This window comes from Cherax quadricarinatus, chromosome 88 (assembly GCF_038502225.1).
Source record: "Cherax quadricarinatus isolate ZL_2023a chromosome 88, ASM3850222v1, whole genome shotgun sequence".
Classification (NCBI taxonomy): Eukaryota; Metazoa; Arthropoda; class Malacostraca; order Decapoda; family Parastacidae; genus Cherax; species Cherax quadricarinatus.
In genome coordinates this window covers 4,938,249-4,955,719 of record NC_091379.1, presented here as the reverse complement: position 1 = coordinate 4,955,719, position 17,471 = coordinate 4,938,249, and the positions used below count along the sequence as shown (strand labels likewise).

Here is a 17,471-nt window from a genome sequence, read left to right as displayed (position 1 = left end):
ACTTCCCATCTCCAGGACTCAAGTCCGGCCTGCCGGTTTCCCTGAATCCCTTCATAAATGTTACTTTGCTCACACTCCAACAGCACGTCAAGTATTAAAAACCATTTGTCTCCATTCACTCCTATCAAACACGCTCAAGCATGCCTGCTGGAAGTCCAAGCCCCTCGCACACAAAACCTCCTTTACCCCCTCCCTCCAACCCTTCCTAGGCCGACCCCTACCCCGCCTTCCTTCCACTACAGACTGATACACTCTTGAAGTCATTCTGTTTCGCTCCATTCTCTCTACATGTCCGAACCACCTCAACAACCCTTCCTCAGCCCTCTGGACAACAGTTTTGGTAATCCCGCACCTCCTCCTAACTTCCAAACTACGAATTCTCTGCATTATATTCACACCACACATTGCCCTCAGACATGACATCTCCACTGCCTCCAGCCTTCTCCTCGCTGCAACATTCATCACCCACGCTTCACACCCATATAAGAGCGTTGGTAAAACTATACTCTCATACATTCCCCTCTTTGCCTCCAAGGACAAAGTTCTTTGTCTCCACAGACTCCTAAGTGCACCACTCACTCTTTTTCCCTCATCAATTCTATGATTCACCTCATCTTTCATAGACCCATCCGCTGACACGTCCACTCCCAAATATCTGAATACGTTCACCTCCTCCATACTCTCTCCCTCCAATCTGATATTCAATCTTTCATCACCTAATCTTTTTGTTATCCTCATAACCTTACTCTTTCCTGTATTCACCTTTAATTTTCTTCTTTTGCACACCCTACCAAATTCATCCACCAATCTCTGCAACTTCTCTTCAGAATCTCCCAAGAGCACAGTGTCATCAGCAAAGAGCAGCTGTGACAACTCCCACTTTGTGTGTGATTCTTTATCTTTTAACTCCACGCCTCTTGCCAAGACCCTCGCATTTACTTCTCTTACAACCCCATCTATAAATATATTAAACAACCACGGTGACATCACACATCCTTGTCTAAGGCCTACTTTTACTGGGAAAAAATTTCCCTCTTTCCTACATACTCTAACTTGAGCCTCACTATCCTCGTAAAAACTCTTCACTGCTTTCAGTAACCTACCTCCTACACCATACACTTGCAACATCTGCCACATTGCCCCCCTATCCACCCTGTCATACGCCTTTTCCAAATCCATAAATGCCACAAAGACCTCTTTAGCCTTATCTAAATACTGTTCACTTATATGTTTCACTGTAAACACCTGGTCCACACACCCCCTACCTTTCCTAAAGCCTCCTTGTTCATCTGCTATCCTATTCTCCGTCTTACTCTTAATTCTTTCAATTATAACTCTACCATACACTTTACCAGGTACACTCAACAGACTTATCCCCCTATAATTTTTGCACTCTCTTTTATCCCCTTTGCCTTTATACAAAGGAACTATGCATGCTCTCTGCCAATCCCTAGGTACCTTACCCTCTTCCATACATTTATTAAACAATTGCACCAACCACTCCAAAACTATATCCCCACCTGCTTTTAACATTTCTATCTTTATCCCATCAATCCCGGCTGCCTTACCCCCTTTCATTTTACCTACTGCCTCACGAACTTCCCCCACACTCACAACTGGCTCTTCCTCACTCCTACAAGATGTTATTCCTCCTTGCCCTATACACGAAATCACAGCTTCCCTATCTTCATCAACATTTAACAATTCCTCAAAATATTCCTTCCATCTTCCCAATACCTCTAACTCTCCATTTAATAACTCTCCTCTCCTATTTTTAACTGACAAATCCATTTGTTCTCTAGGCTTTCTTAACTTGTTAATCTCACTCCAAAACTTTTTCTTATTTTCAACAAAATTTGTTGATAACATCTCACCCACTCTCTCATTTGCTCTCTTTTTACATTGCTTCACCACTCTCTTAACCTCTCTCTTTTTCTCCATATACTCTTCCCTCCTTGCATCACTTCTACTTTGTAAAAACTTCTCATATGCTAACTTTTTCTCCCTTACTACTCTCTTTACATCATCATTCCACCAATCGCTCCTCTTCCCTCCTGCACCCACTTTCCTGTAACCACAAACTTCTGCTGAACACTCTAACACTACATTTTTAAACCTACCCCATACCTCTTCGACCCCATTGCCTATGCTCTCATTAGCCCATCTATCCTCCAATAGCTGTTTATATCTTACCCTAACTGCCTCCTCTTTTAGTTTATAAACCTTCACCTCTCTCTTCCCTGATGCTTCTATTCTCCTTGTATCCCATCTACCTTTTACTCTCAGTGTAGCTACAACTAGAAAGTGATCTGATATATCTGTGGCCCCTCTATAAACATGTACATCCTGAAGTCTACTCAACAGTCTTTTATCTACCAATACATAATCCAACAAACTACTGTCATTTCGCCCTACATCATATCGTGTATACTTATTTATCCTCTTTTTCTTAAAATATGTATTACCTATAACTAAACCCCTTTCTATACAAAGTTCAATCAAAGGGCTCCCATTATCATTTACACCTGGCACCCCAAACTTACCTACCACACCCTCTCTAAAAGTTTCTCCTACTTTAGCATTCAAGTCCCCTACCACAATTACTCTCTCACTTGGTTCAAAGGCTCCTATACATTCACTTAACATCTCCCAAAATCTCTCTCTCTCCTCTGCATTCCTCTCTTCTCCAGGTGCATACACGCTTATTATGACCCACTTCTCGCATCCAACCTTTACTTTAATCCACATAATTCTTGAATTTACACATTCATATTCTCTTTTCTCCTTCCATAACTGATCATTTAACATTACTGCTACCCCTTCCTTTGCTCTAACTCTCTCAGATACTCCAGATTTAATCCCATTTATTTCCCCCCACTGAAACTCTCCTACCCCCTTCAGCTTTGTTTCGCTTAGGGCCAGGACATCCAACTTCTTTTCATTCATAACATCAGCAATCATCTGTTTCTTGTCATCCGCACTACATCCACGCACATTTAAGCAACCCAGTTTTATAAAGTTTTTCTTCTTCTCTTTTTTAGTAATTGTATACAGGAGAAGGGGTTACTAGCCCATTGCTCCCGGCATTTTAGTCGCCTCATACGACACGCATGGCTTACGGAGGAAAGATTCTTTTCCACTTCCCCATGGACAATAGAAGAAATAAAAAGAACAAGAGCTATTTAGAAAAAGGAGAAAAACCTAGATGTATGTATATATATATATGCATGTGCGTGTCTGTGAAGTGTGACCAAAGTGTTAGTAGGAGTAGCAAGATATCCCTGTTATCTTAGCGTGTTTATGAGACAGAAAAAGAAACCAGCAATCCTACCATCATGCAAAACAATTACAGGTTTTTGTTTCACAGTCATCTGGCAGGACGGTAGTACTTCCCTGGGTGGTTGCTGTCTACCAACCTACAACCTATCTATCTATCTATCTATATATATTTATATATATATATATATATATATATATATATATATATATATATATATGTAATAGTTAATTTGACAGGGAAAAAAATACATTATCAAAAAGCAATGTATTTTGTCAAATACACCACCAGGTGATCAGTGTTTCTCAGTATAATTTGCTGAGCAACCCACCTACCATTTAAGGTTGATGGGCTGCTCAGTTAAACCTGTAGGGCTTAGCTGAGCAATCAGATTTTAATCCAGGGAAAGTGGGTATAGGACACGTGTGTAACACTAAGATACTTATTGATGAAATGCTTCACCTGCACAACGAGCTTGATCAGTCGAATACAGAGGCAATTACAATACTGGGACAGTAGAGGTGGAGAGAGAATTGAGGTGATCAATCCCTCAGCCTTGATAGATGGTCAGTCTTTTAACCTAAAGCAGAGGCATAAGACTATAGCCTTGCAAGGTGGAGGCAGCATGTAGCAGACACTAGTTGAAGTAGGTCATGTAGCAGAGTTGTAGAGGACATTTTCTGTTCTAGGATGTGATGTTGCTGTACTAATACATCTTAGTAAAAGTTTTTTTTTTCAGTGCTATTGCCAACAATGATTTAGGATGACTGCTCCCACTAGTGACATCTCCAGGCTGAAATACCTTACTTTCAGTTCCAGTATAAGTTTCAGCCTGGAGATGTCACAAGTTTGTGGGGGCCCACTGCTGACAATAGCACTGGGGAAAAGATCTCTTATACTAAGATATAATGGTACTTGTCTAACACAGAAACATCACATCCTAGAACATAGAATATCTTCAACTCTTCTACATGGCCTACTTTAACTAGTGGGTCCTGATCACCTGTGACATCTCCAGCTGCTACACTTCTACCTCCACCTATGCAAGTCTATAGTCTTATGCCTCTGCTTCAGGCTAAGAGACTGACCACCTATCAAGGCTGAGGGACTGATCACCTCTAAATTACCTGTCCACTTCTGTTTCCAATATTATAATCAGCTTTGTGTTAACATGAGAAAGCCTGCTGAGCATGTGAAATATTTTGGCAATAAAGTCACCTAAGTATTGTACATATGACAGTGTTGTACATCATTTATAATATAAAAAGGAAGATACCTCCAACTCTTTGAATCAAGACCCCAATAGAAATAATTCACTTTGATTTTTTGGGTTATCCCAGGTTCTCTCAGCAACAAGGTGGGTACCCACCTGACTTGAAAGTTACTTTAAACATTTTAGATTACCAAGCCCAAACCTTTCTTTAATATTTTTTTCAAGGAGTTTCCCCTTACACTAAAGGGCTCTTGATCCAAGAAACTGGAGTTACCTTCTTGAATCAAACCTGATTACCATTTTCCTGACACCATCATTCCTATGGGTTTACCCCTTCCCCATAATAAAAATCTTTGGGGTGCATATTACAGTTATCAAATAAATGCCAAACATATAATTAAAGCCCTAACTTCAAAATGCGTATAACACAAAATTAGTTGCTGTATGACTTTTGTTACAGGTAATAACCTAGTTGGTGACAGAATCAAAAGGAAAGTAATTAATGCCATATTAAAACTATTAAAATTACAATGGTAATAATTATAAAAAATTTAAGAGCTAAACTCAAATGGGTCAAATCACAATGAACCACTAAACCTGTAGGGGTCATACAGCACCTGGGGAATGGGAGTTTAATCAGGTTGAGTCTATGGGAAAGGTTTCTCCAACACCTTGAAGGGCAGGTCTGTTTTTTTTTTTCTGGGTGGTAGGAGTGAATAAGTGAAAAAGAAATTGGTTACAGAGGGCACTAATGGTGTGTGAGATATAGCAATTTTCAGATTCTTTTCGTAACAGTACAGCACAGTATTTAAGTATCTACTGGCCTATCCCCAGCTAGGTTTTACACCCCATTTAAAAATCAGAGGATCACAACTTAATAGAATCCTAAGATGGTTGCAGATAGTGGAGGAGTATGCTGGGAAAGGATGGAGTGATCAGGGCCTGATCTTACAAAGAAAAAGTAACACCAGCTGCTTAGTGAAGATCTTCAGCTAAAGCAAGGTACTCCATCCCCTCTTGAAAGACAATAATAATCTTTATTTCTACAAGTACATGTACATGGTATACAGGCCTAGCTGACAATGACATACTTCTCTACAGAAAGTCCCTTGTTATGCAGAGCATTTCAGGCAAATTAGGTCTATTTTGTTCCCAGGATGTGACCCACACCAGTCGACTAACATCCAGGTGTCTTAAGGAAACAAGTCCTGTTTCCACCTGTACTGGGGACTGAACCATGGACCTTAATGTGTGAGCTGAGTGCACTACCAATTGAGTTACGGGATACCGTGGACTAAATGTCTTACTGGTGACAGTAGTGAAGAACACATTCTGCAGAGCTTTCACTGGGACAGTGTTACGATCTGTTAAGATCATTATCAAGAAACACATCTTAACATGTCAAAATACTGTCCCACTAATGCTTACTCTCCAAATTGCATGTTTTCTTCACTCTTCACTTTATCTTAGCAACATTAACCGAATATTTTTCTAGATAAAGGCTAAAATTTCTAAACCACTGGTAAACTTTTGCAATGTCTGCATGTAACTTATATCACATAACACCAAAGAATTTTCCAATTTTCTGGCCTTGGTCTCTAAGTATTACTTCCCTTCAAGGGGTGGGAGGGGGATGCCTTGATAATGGTAAAGGGTTCTTGATGTATGACCTGGAGTTGCCTCTCCCTTCCTTGGATTAAACCCAATTAAATCCTATTCTTGAAGTAATGTATAACTCCTACAGGTTTAACACTTCTCTATAAATACAACTATAATAATGATAATACAGTACTATATAATTTACAAAGTTCTCTATCGATATTTTTGTTTGTAGTATCAGATATTAAACCATAAAAATATCACAGTGACATGATAAATATAAAACAAATTTAGATAATCTCTTAAAATAAAGCTATGCATGACATCACAGACTAAGGCTCTTCATCACATGTATCAAAACAGATTTTACAAATTTTCTCATCTTACATAAATAATAAACCTACCAGATGAATATTATAATTTAATGAAAATTTAAATAAGGAATGTTGCCATAGGACATGGATGGCTCTGTCTGCAAACAAGATTGGTACTCTTAAACAAGAACCAGGTTACAATATACTGTATATTATAAAAATGGCCAATATATTGATATAAAGTTGCATATCAGATTTTAATTTGATATACAAGCTCCCTATTAACAAGATGGCATAAAATTTAGCAGAATATAATGGCTGGCAGAGTGGATATCATTATGTAACCTACCAAATATTGTAGTCCTGTCAATTTTGAGAATGTACAATAGTATTAGTTCCTAATTCTGGGTTCGCTGCTTTTGAGAGAATAACCACATCCCTCATCTTCTGAAGAGGGTTTATGACTAAGGCTGAAATATACAGATCTCTTACATGTGTTTCAATTTTCTGCCCAGGTGATTTCTCTCTCTGCATCAACCAGAGATTATGGCAATTTAATCCAAGCACAGTCCTATTAACTTGTATTAAAAATTCAACTGGTTAACTGATATCCACAAAATGAGTTATACACACTAAACTTTCAATTTCAATCTGTGGTAATTATTCCAGACTTCAAGAATGAGTTGATTTGTAAATACTGATTCAGTTCCTGGGAGCTAATATTATCCCTACATAAAATGCATTTAAATAAAGAGCAACCATAACTGAAGACAGTTTTTTTCTTACCTCGAAGGTTCTTCCTGAACGTGTAATGGCGGTGTAACTGATGTGTAACTGATGTGTAACTGATGTGTAACTGATGTGTAACTGATGTGTAACTGATGTGTAACTGAGTAATAACTGACATGTAACTGGTGTGTCAAGGACATGTAATTGATGTGTAACATATAACTGATGTGTAACTAGTGTGTAATGGACATGTAACTGATGTATAACAGGTGTGTAACAGACGTATAACTGATGTGTAACTGACGTGTAACTCAAGTTCACATTACGGCTCACAATTAACCCACAAATTGGAAATAAAGACTTAAAGTTTTCATCCATCCTGGATCAAGACCTGCACCTTGATAATATCCTGGAATGAGTCAATAGTGTCTTGTTTCTAGTGTCACTGTGTGGGTTAATGGTGAGCAGTTCCTGCTACAGTCTTGTGAATCTTATTCTTCAAATCATGGAATAGTTTGTGACAAATCAACTACCTGGAGAGTATATGTAAACTTGCTGTGAGGGGGGCTGCAAGTGTCCATACATAGCCACATGTCAGTGTTGTAGCACAACATAAGACTAGAAGCAATGCACTAATCTCAAAGTGCTCTGCTCACATACATTCTTCCCTTTTCAATGTGAAAAAAAATTCTAATTTTTAATGCATATCATATGAAAATACTTCCCATTTAAGGTGAAAAAATTTCACTAATTATTTAAAATTATATCTAACAATAAATAAATAAGAAATATATATTCAGAATTGTCTGAAGCAAAATGTTTAGGTAGAAAACCTCATATGAAAAAAATAGAAACTGGTTTGTGTGTGTGTATTTTGTGCCTAATAAGCCAAACTTGTTGAACAGACTGAACTCCTTTAAAAAAAAAATACTTAAAAAGAAAAATCACTTAGAGAATAACTGATTATATAATTGTCAATGAAAAAAATTTAAGATGTTTATTTTTGGACCAAATCTAACTTAGAAACTTCATTTAACGTAACTTAAATATAATCTTTTTCCTAAATTCTCCTATATCACAGGTAAATTTTAATTTATTTACTATTACTTAAAAAATATGTATATTGTTTTCATTATGGTCAGACTGATTTTCACAGACATTTATGGCAAAAACAAATTTTTATTCTTCTTATTTGGCAGAGGACACCCCTGCCAAATAGGCCAAACTCGCCAGTTCGTCTTAATCAGCACAGCATATACACACACATATATAAATACATATATAAAAGTTTGTGTGTTTGTGTGAGTGCATGCAAACATGTTCACGTGCTCACGTGCTCACGCACTCACACACACAAACATGTTTTTGTATTAACCACTTAAATAATTTCTGAATTTTAAATACTAAGAAATAACATTTTTTTGTGGTTAAATCATTGTAGTGAAGTACATACATAATATTAAACTTGCACTTATCCAATGCAATCTTACCTTGTACTTTACATAGCAGTAACAAGTCTCAGTAAACATACATTAATAAGTCTGTTGATCCTCCTGTTCTCACTGGACTTGCAATACTGCAATGATATGGTGAATATTTGCAATTCTTAACTATATATTTCATTTTTTCCTTCAAATTTCCACCCTACATTATTGATACTCAATTGAGATTCATACTGGGAATGCATAACAACTTTTTGTCAGTGATGGACAATAGATTTAACTGAAGACATTAACTATAAAGTTACCAGTACTTCATAAATTTTTTAAATTAAACATTTTAAAATGTACACAATTCTTAAGGTATTTTATAGCTGTGATTTCAAGAAACAACAACTGTATATTCAAAGTTAACTCGCCTTACAGTTACACTGCCAAGATTTAACAATGTTACAGAATAGGAAAATGATCTATACTGTAGTGAACAATAAACAAATTTCAACAACTGATTAAAGGACAGACCAAAAATTGTAAACTGTACAACACGGAGAAAGACAGACGCTGTGTTCGACTACACCAGCACATCATCTGGGCTCAAAAATGGCTTGTCATAACTAACCCAAATTTGGTGAGGAAACTTTAGAAGACATTTTGAAGAATAAGTCACAATACCCACACAGGAGAGAGAGATTATAATGCTGTTTTGGTTCCTGCTAGACCAGGGGTGGGGAACCTGTAGTCTTCTAGAACATTAAGTACAGTCTTCTGAATGAATCATAATCAGATTTTTTCTTGAGGTTATTATATAATAAGTAACATTTTAGAAAATAACAGACATTTAGTAGTATATCTAATCAAAATTTCTTGAATGTGGCCTTATTAGATTACAGCTAACTTTAATGCGGCCTCCCCTCAAGGAAGGTTCCTTGATGTTGGTGAGGGGCTCTTGATTTAGGGAATTGGATCTGTGCTCCAGTTCCCCGAATTAAGCCTGAATGCCTTCCACATCCCCCCCCCCAGGCGCTGTATAATCCTCCGGGTTTAGCGCTTCCCCCTTGATTATAATAATAATAATTTAATGCGGCCTTCCAACATAAAAGGAGCCCCCACCCCTGTGCTAGACCAGTGAAACTATTTGATAGTGGTCCAGGAGAGACCAAAACATTGTCATAAGCTTCCTATCTTAAGTCTGGGTTATTTGTGAAGAGTTTTGATTCATCATGGATCATTATCAAGACCCAGTGATAATGTTCCACCACTGACTGAAATGTCATCGAAAATTTCCTCTCTAAATTGTGGGTTAGTTATGAATTATTCCAGCCATGGTAATGTGACAATTTATTATTACACACAAACAAAAAAGCTTGTCAACTTTTACAAACACAAAGTGTGCAGTGATCGGTGTAAATAACAATCTTAGTTCATTTTACATGGCAAGAAACAAGAGCAATAAAGATGAGCAGAAATGATAAGTAAAGTCCTTTAATCTTTTAAAGAGCGGTCAATTATTAGGAATATCTAGAACAAAATGTACAACCTACAGTCTCACCAACATTTAAGAAAGCACACAGTTACAGGCCTTAGGCCTTTTAATAAGGTAAAATTGTGAAAATTTTAGTGTAAAACGAAGTTTTTCACTTTTAAGTGTTCTGTACACACGAAATATATAAAATTTATCATTATTAAAGATTGCACTGTACATGTATAATGAGTGAGACAGAGAGAGGAGGTAAAAGGGATGGGAAGGAAGGGAGAGAGACATAGGAAGCAAAGAGGTAACCCCTTAACTTTGACTAAGCATCGCCCATAACTATACATTAATATTTGATAAAATGCAAAATTTGTGTTTCAAGTAACAATCAGTATTTAATACTAATGTATTCATATAAAATGCAAAACCCTAAAAATCTGTAATTTTTTTTTTCGAGTTCTTCAAAAATAAAGATTAATAGCCATGCACAATTATTAGACAACTGTGAAGGAGTATGTTGAAGTGGTTGCCCGGGTCTTCTCTTCTTCCTTCAAGGTTTTTACTTAACTTGAGAACACCTGATCCAATTGGCTTCAAATTTTTAATGGTGTACAGTAACTATGGAAAGGTTCTTGCAATTACAGTATTGGCATGTGCAGCTGCCCTCTGGTCAATTTTATATACTGTAGACCATTGCAAATTTTGGTTTCCATGTGATGACTTGAGAAAGCCTCTTCCGATTTACTTCAAATTTTCAACTCTGGTCTATCCTACGTAGAAGAAAAGTTGGGATTCTTATTATTAATGTGTAGGTGCTAATTTGCATTTGAAAACTGTGCAGTATTTTTCCTGTGAAATAACTTTAATTTGCCCTAAATGAACAGCTTTAATCTTCACTGGCTGATGCATTTTATGAAGAGAATACCTTTTGGGTTCATGCTGCATAGGTGAGAATATGGACATGTACTAAAATAACAAATGAACTTGGAATTGGGTAAACAATAGTGTAAACCTGCAAGTGGAAATAAGAGACAACAGTAGCAGGTAAACCTGAGTTTAGTACAATTGCCATGTTTCTGCAACACATCTAGAGCATAAAATGAAGTACGCAATAATTTGTGAATGCCTCGTCCAATTGACTTCCAACATTCAATACCAATTTAACTTCAGTCTCTGTCAAACTTTAAAGTGCTGGTTAATTTTGGAATACTGTCTTCTGTATGACAACCAGAGAATACTTATGATTAGCTTTTTTTCCAGGTACTCTCCAGCTTTCAACTTCCAAAGCTGGTGTATCCTTCTAAGTGGCAGGATCAAATTGGTTTTGGGCAGCGTAGGAGCCACTTTGTCATTTTCATTGATAAAATGGAGATAGAAGTTTCCGTGCAATAACATCTCTTCTGACTGGCCACAAATCTTCAATGATGATACTGAACTGTGTTGGAAACTTATGTTGCACTCTGTAATATTCCTTTTGTGTGCACTGAGTCATAGGTGCCTAGACTTACGTGGCATGAGGATACTTTTCTTGGATTGCACAGTAAATGAAACATGTCATTTTATTTAAAGTTATTTCAACATAGAATAGTTTAATGGTTTATCTGAGGTTAAGGCTGTATGCATTGTATGATAATCCTTTCTAGCAAAGTCAAGGGGTCTAGTTAGGTAGAGAGTTACAGGCAACCCCAACTTATAACAAGGTGATTTACACACTTCTTTTCCCGCATTAATAATATTTCTCTGCCAGCGAGATATCCCTTAAAAAAATGTAATTTTAACTTAAGGAATTAGTTCCCAGGAATGGGACCCCCATTCATAACATTGTGCTCATGGAAAATAATGGTTCGACTTACATTGCTTTCATGGAACAAGTTAGGTCATAAGTGTGCAGGTTTCCTGTATTTCTCAATAGTTTTTAACAGGCAAGAATTATCAAAGTCAAGATGACTGGATGACTGGGAGTGAAGGTGTTCATTATTTAATTTGATATTGTATTTATATTATTTGTTACTTATTATTAGGTGATATGCAAGTAAAAGAAAAAAACATTTCATAAATGGAAATGTCCAAATTTCCTAAGAAGTGGACCACCTTGCACGTTATCTACATGTCTTCAACACGCACACACAGAAAACATCAACTACAACATGGATATGGCATAAGATCACTGACATAGAAGAGGTATTTATGCAAAATATTTCATTTGAGGGGCAATATACATGATAATAATAATTACTTTATATTCATATTTACATTATGTACAAGAAGATCTAATTTGTCCATTATCAAACCTCATAATAAGGCCATCTTAACCCGTTCTCCCTTAAAAAAATATAAAAAAATAAAATCACACTGAGGCCCAATGCAACATCAAAATTACATTTACAATTTGAGTCCCCTGTATCAGGAGACAGATTAAGTATTGTCAATTCTCAATTTTTTAGCCAGCTACACTAATCATCCCCTGCTGTGATTTTTTCCTATAAAAGTGTTATTTTAAAAACACTGGATGGCTTCATCTCACTGAAATTGTCTACATTGAATTATTTACTTTCAAAATTTTAGTCATGAGGCAGTTATTTCATGCTTAAAATCCGAACACAAATGGTGACTCAAAAATTTCACAGCAGTACTTCTAAATTAAAAGTACTCTGGTCTAGTTTTTAGATATTGATCAGTTATTTTGTAAATTATAAACCACCACTCATCATAACATGATCAAAATCTGTATCTGACTTCATAAAATTGAAATCAATATAATCTTTGGTAGGACACGGCACTTCACTATCCTGGGTAGCCTCAGTTATATGTCCCAGAGCATGAGATCACATTAATAGGGAGAAAAACCTTATAAAGTTTTTAATATATAACCACAAGTAATAGTCTTTAAAATAAAGTATATTAAATTTTATTATTGAAAATGTATACTCTTTTCCCCATTCTATAACTAGTTTTCACACAGTTTGAATTTGGTCAGATTTGCTAAATGCTACTAATAGCAAGAATTTATCTCCACACTTTCTGAAACTTTTTTAAAGAAACCTTTTTAAGTTTATGAACAGCAGCCCTAAGGTCAGAGGCTGGAGGCTCATCGTCAGAGAGGATTTCTCCTTCAGAGTGAGCACCACTAGAGCCACCAGCTCTCCACGTGTCATGAAGACTCTTGAACCTACGATCAGGAAAATTTTCATGAGGTGCAGCCAGCGCACTTGGATCACTATACGTCTCTTTAACAGGGCGTCGTTCATAGTACCTCGATCGGCTTACACGACTTATCGCCGTTGAAAGTGTTAAACTAAGTGCCGAGGCAGCAGCCGTTGCTCTACTGAAAGTACCTTCTAAAGGTGCTCCTCGCTCCTTCAGAACCAGTTTCCCTAAAGTCTTCCAAGCTGCCTGCACTTTATATATATTTTCAGTATCTGGCAGAACGCGTCGTTCTACGCGAGGACACCGACGTCTGTGTGTTGTACCTCCGGTTAACTCTGTCAATTGTCCATATTCTAGTTCCTCGACAAGCACAAACCTAGCCGGGTCTTCCATACGTCGGGCCTTCACCAGCGCCTGAGCCAGGATGTCTTGTGCTGTGCTAGAAGTAGGTGCCTTCAGGATAGTATATGGAATTTGGGAAGACACATTATAAACACACACCAAGAAATTGTCCTCCTCTTCCCAACCTTTTGCTTCTTCATTAATCTCACCCTCAACATTTTTCTTCCTTTTTTCCTTGGATGCCGTGCTCATGATGGTGGTGAGCCAAGCTCGTGTACTAGGATCATCGGAAGTTTTCTTCAGCACAAACTTTCCCTCTCCTTGCCAGTGTGCCTGAGCCTCCAGAAGTCTCTCATTTATATCAAGAATCCTTTGCGTAGTGGGGTTGTCACCTTTCTTCTGCCATCCTTTGGCCACCTCTTCAATTAATATATAATCTTCAATTCGGGCCCCTTTCCCAATTTTTAAAACTGCTTTGGTAATAACATCACGTGTTGTGCACTCTTGTGTTGCACTAATAACTGTATATGGTTCATCCGGGACTACTCCGTGAATTTTAACGAAGAATTTCCGTCTTTTCAACGGTACTGTGGGTGTAGTATCGTGATGTTCTATATCTGATTCCTTAATTTTGATTGAGTCTATGATAAGATCTTGACTTGGAGAGAGTTGCTGGATCTCATATTCCTCTTCTTCCATAAGAGTATAAATAAAAAGGGTAGAGACTGGAAGAGGTTGATTCTGTTGGTTACGGAGACGCACGTGGCGATATCCTCGTCTTAAACAACGAAGAGGCAAGATCCTCTGAGCTGTCATGTGTCCCGTGGCAATATCTGTTATAGTTAATCGTAAAAAAGCCAGATGCTTGAACATAACCCGAATTGTAAAGGAGTCATTCCATATTGGATTAAATGAATTCCTCTGAATAACTTTTGTTTTGAACTTATTACAATCAACAGGAATGCCAAGAATCTCCACTTCTACTTGAGGACTTCCCTGAAAGTTATTTTGGCACACATACTGACCTGATATCACTTCTACCTTAAGATTTAACACATGGAGTCCATCAAACTCTTTGTCAAAGGGATTGAATCTTCTGTACATCATATGAGTGTCATCCCACATCACTTTTGGTTTAGGAACATAACCACATCTCCCATTCTGCTCAAACATAGCATAATTAAGATGTAAGTATGTATCATCAGTCTGATAGTTTAGTGCAGCCATTTGGATCCCAAATGCCCAAAAATAGAGAGGGTTAAAATTTGAAGAGTCTATCCTCATGGCTGCTGGATAAGTCCGCATAAGTTGAGTTTCTGTGTGTTGTATAGCATCAAGAGGCTGACGACGGCACAAGCGCTTTGCCGTATTTTCATTTAAAGACGAACACTGATAACAGGGATGGACACCCATGGGTCTCTTGAGAATAGGCGGCTGTAATATAGGTTCTAGACGACTAGGATCTGAAGCCATTTGTGTGTGAACTAAAATGGGTGTGTTAGTTATAATTGGGGGCTGAACTGTACTTTTCCTTCCACCAACCTTTTTTGCTTTAACAGATTCTCTGGGACTAGTAAGGTTGAAGCCGTGGAACTTGACTGCTTGGCAATAATTGACAAGATCTGAAAGTTCCTTGGCAATTTGGCTGCTCTGTTTCTTTAGTTTTGGTGGAACTATTTCATCATCTATATACTCATCACTTTGGGATTTTGGTCGTAGTCGGCTGCCTTCAGCACTGGATAATGATTCTGTACGTGTTCCCATAGACACACTCTTGATGACGAGACAATGTTTCTCGTCTTCAAACAAGCTGTCGTGATGTGCAATATCAAATGGATTGTGTTCTGTAATTTATAAAAATAAATTAAGATATGAACATAAATGCCAATTATAATGTAAGGAGTACCAGTGACCGAACTACCGTCATTGCAACTGCAGGTCTATAACTGTACTGACTGAGCAGTTGCAAGAAAGACACAAAATACAAACACTAGGACATGTTATTGGAAGCATTTCAGTCCTGGGACCTTAGTCACCTTAGTGACCAAGGCCCCGGGACTGAAACATTTACAAAGAAAAAAAAAAAGGGGAGGTCGTAGTGTTTTCATTGTGTCTTTTTCTAACTGCTTGTCAGTACTGCATACCATGTTCATTAGTTTGTCAAGCCACAAAATATATATATAAAAAAAAAAAAAATCTAGCCACAAGGATGCCAGTTTGGTCACCTGCATTCCTTGATGAATCAAAACTACAAAGTGTATGATATGTTAAATAACAGGGTGACTGATTCTACATCTCTGATTCACTATTCATCAACTTCTGCTATTTACTGTATTTTCCACCACATAACGTGCTTTTTTCTCCACAAAAAGTCTTGGAAAATCAGCCTGCGCCTTATGCTTAAGGTCAGGGCCAAGGGTAGGCTTTGGGGTTACACATTTAGCAGTTGTTTACTAACATTACGTTACAACTGCCTGGAAACGTCTTGTATGCCTACTTTTACTGGACTGGAAAGTAATCTCCCTTCCTTCTATACACCCTAGCCTGAGCCTTTCCTCATAAAATCTCTACAGCATTTAGTAACTTACTAACTATTCCATATACTTGCAACATCTGCCACATTGCTCCCCTATCCACTCTATCATATGCCTTTTCTAAATCCACAAAAAGCAATGAAAACTTCCCAACCTTTATCTAAATATTGTTCACTTGTATGCTTCGCTGTAAACACTTGGTCTACACATACTCTACTCTTATCTGGAGAGATCTGGAGAGAGTTCCGGGGGTCAACACCCCCGTGGCCCGGTCTGTGACCAGGCCTCCTTAGGTCAGTGTCCCAGGATGCGACCCACACCAGTCGACTAACACCCAGGTACCCATTTTACTGATGGGGAACATAGACAACAGGTGGAAAGAAACACGTCCAATGTTTCTACTCTGGCTGGGAATCGAACCCAGGCCCTCACCGTGTGAAGCGAGAGCGTTAACCACCAGGCCACCAGAGCCTGGCAGTAATGGCAGTGATGGTCAGTAATGGCTATTGTGGTGGAGAGAGATGGAGTTGTTTTGCCACAATCATAACAATAACGGACAATTCTGTAACCAACAAATTAGTCCTGCGTTTCAAAATTCAATGGATTTTGTCTCATTATTTTGAAGTCTGTTAACTCAAGGATTATCATATCAAGGTCTGTTAAACCAAGGACCATTAAATCAAGGTCTGTTAAACCAAGGCCCATTAAATCAAGGTCAATGAAATTAAGGTCTATTAAATTAACCCTTTCACTGTCCAGATCCTCAAAATTAATATTGCTCCCAGTGTCTCTTTAAAAAAAAAAATCTGAAATGATAGAGAATTTTTTTGAAGGTAATGACACCAAAAGTACAAAATTTAATGGAAAACTTAGTGGTCTGGACACAATTTATGCATTGATCTCAATGTACTGTTTGCAAAGACATAAAATAAATAAATAAATAAATAAAAAAACTGATGATTCTGCCCTCCAAGTTCTATTTTAAGTCAATTCATTTCTCCATCTGACCAGATTCTCAGCTATTTTGTTAGTAAGCCTTCTGTCATATTGACTGAGTGCAAAAAACCACCCATTAAACTATTACAACTATCCTATAAAGTGCACAGAAGTTGATAATTTGTCCAGTTTTACACAAAATTAACACTGTTGACAGTCCTGGCACCAAAACATTTCCTCTGTTTATTAATTACATCCCCAGACCTCTCCTATATTACACTTGCCTTCCATTTTGAATTCATAGTCACACAAAAATAGAAGATTTATTCTATTTCCCAGATAATAAAATACAACCAGGAATGATTGGCCATGATTTACAGTGTCCCAGTAATTGAATCAGTCCTATTAAAAACCCATAAGACAGACTAGGGGATGCAGGGGGGCCTTACCCGTCCTCAGAAAAATTGGCA

The 17,471-nt window shown here is 37.5% G+C and overlaps 1 protein-coding gene across 3 annotated transcripts in view; it reads right to left on the bottom strand.

The window, feature by feature from the left end:
• Window positions 1-3,529: 3,529 nt before the first annotated feature.
• LOC128698544 (1-phosphatidylinositol 4,5-bisphosphate phosphodiesterase epsilon-1) overlaps window positions 3,530-17,471 on the bottom strand; it is a 209,770-nt gene continuing 195,828 nt past the window's right edge. For all 3 annotated transcript variants that reach the window (XM_070103876.1, XM_070103878.1, XM_070103879.1), the window contains one exon: window positions 3,530-15,375. In XM_070103876.1, the coding sequence (XP_069959977.1) occupies window positions 13,049-15,375 (2,327 nt within the window). In that variant the 3' untranslated portion in view covers window positions 3,530-13,048. The remainder of the gene's footprint in view (window positions 15,376-17,471) is intronic.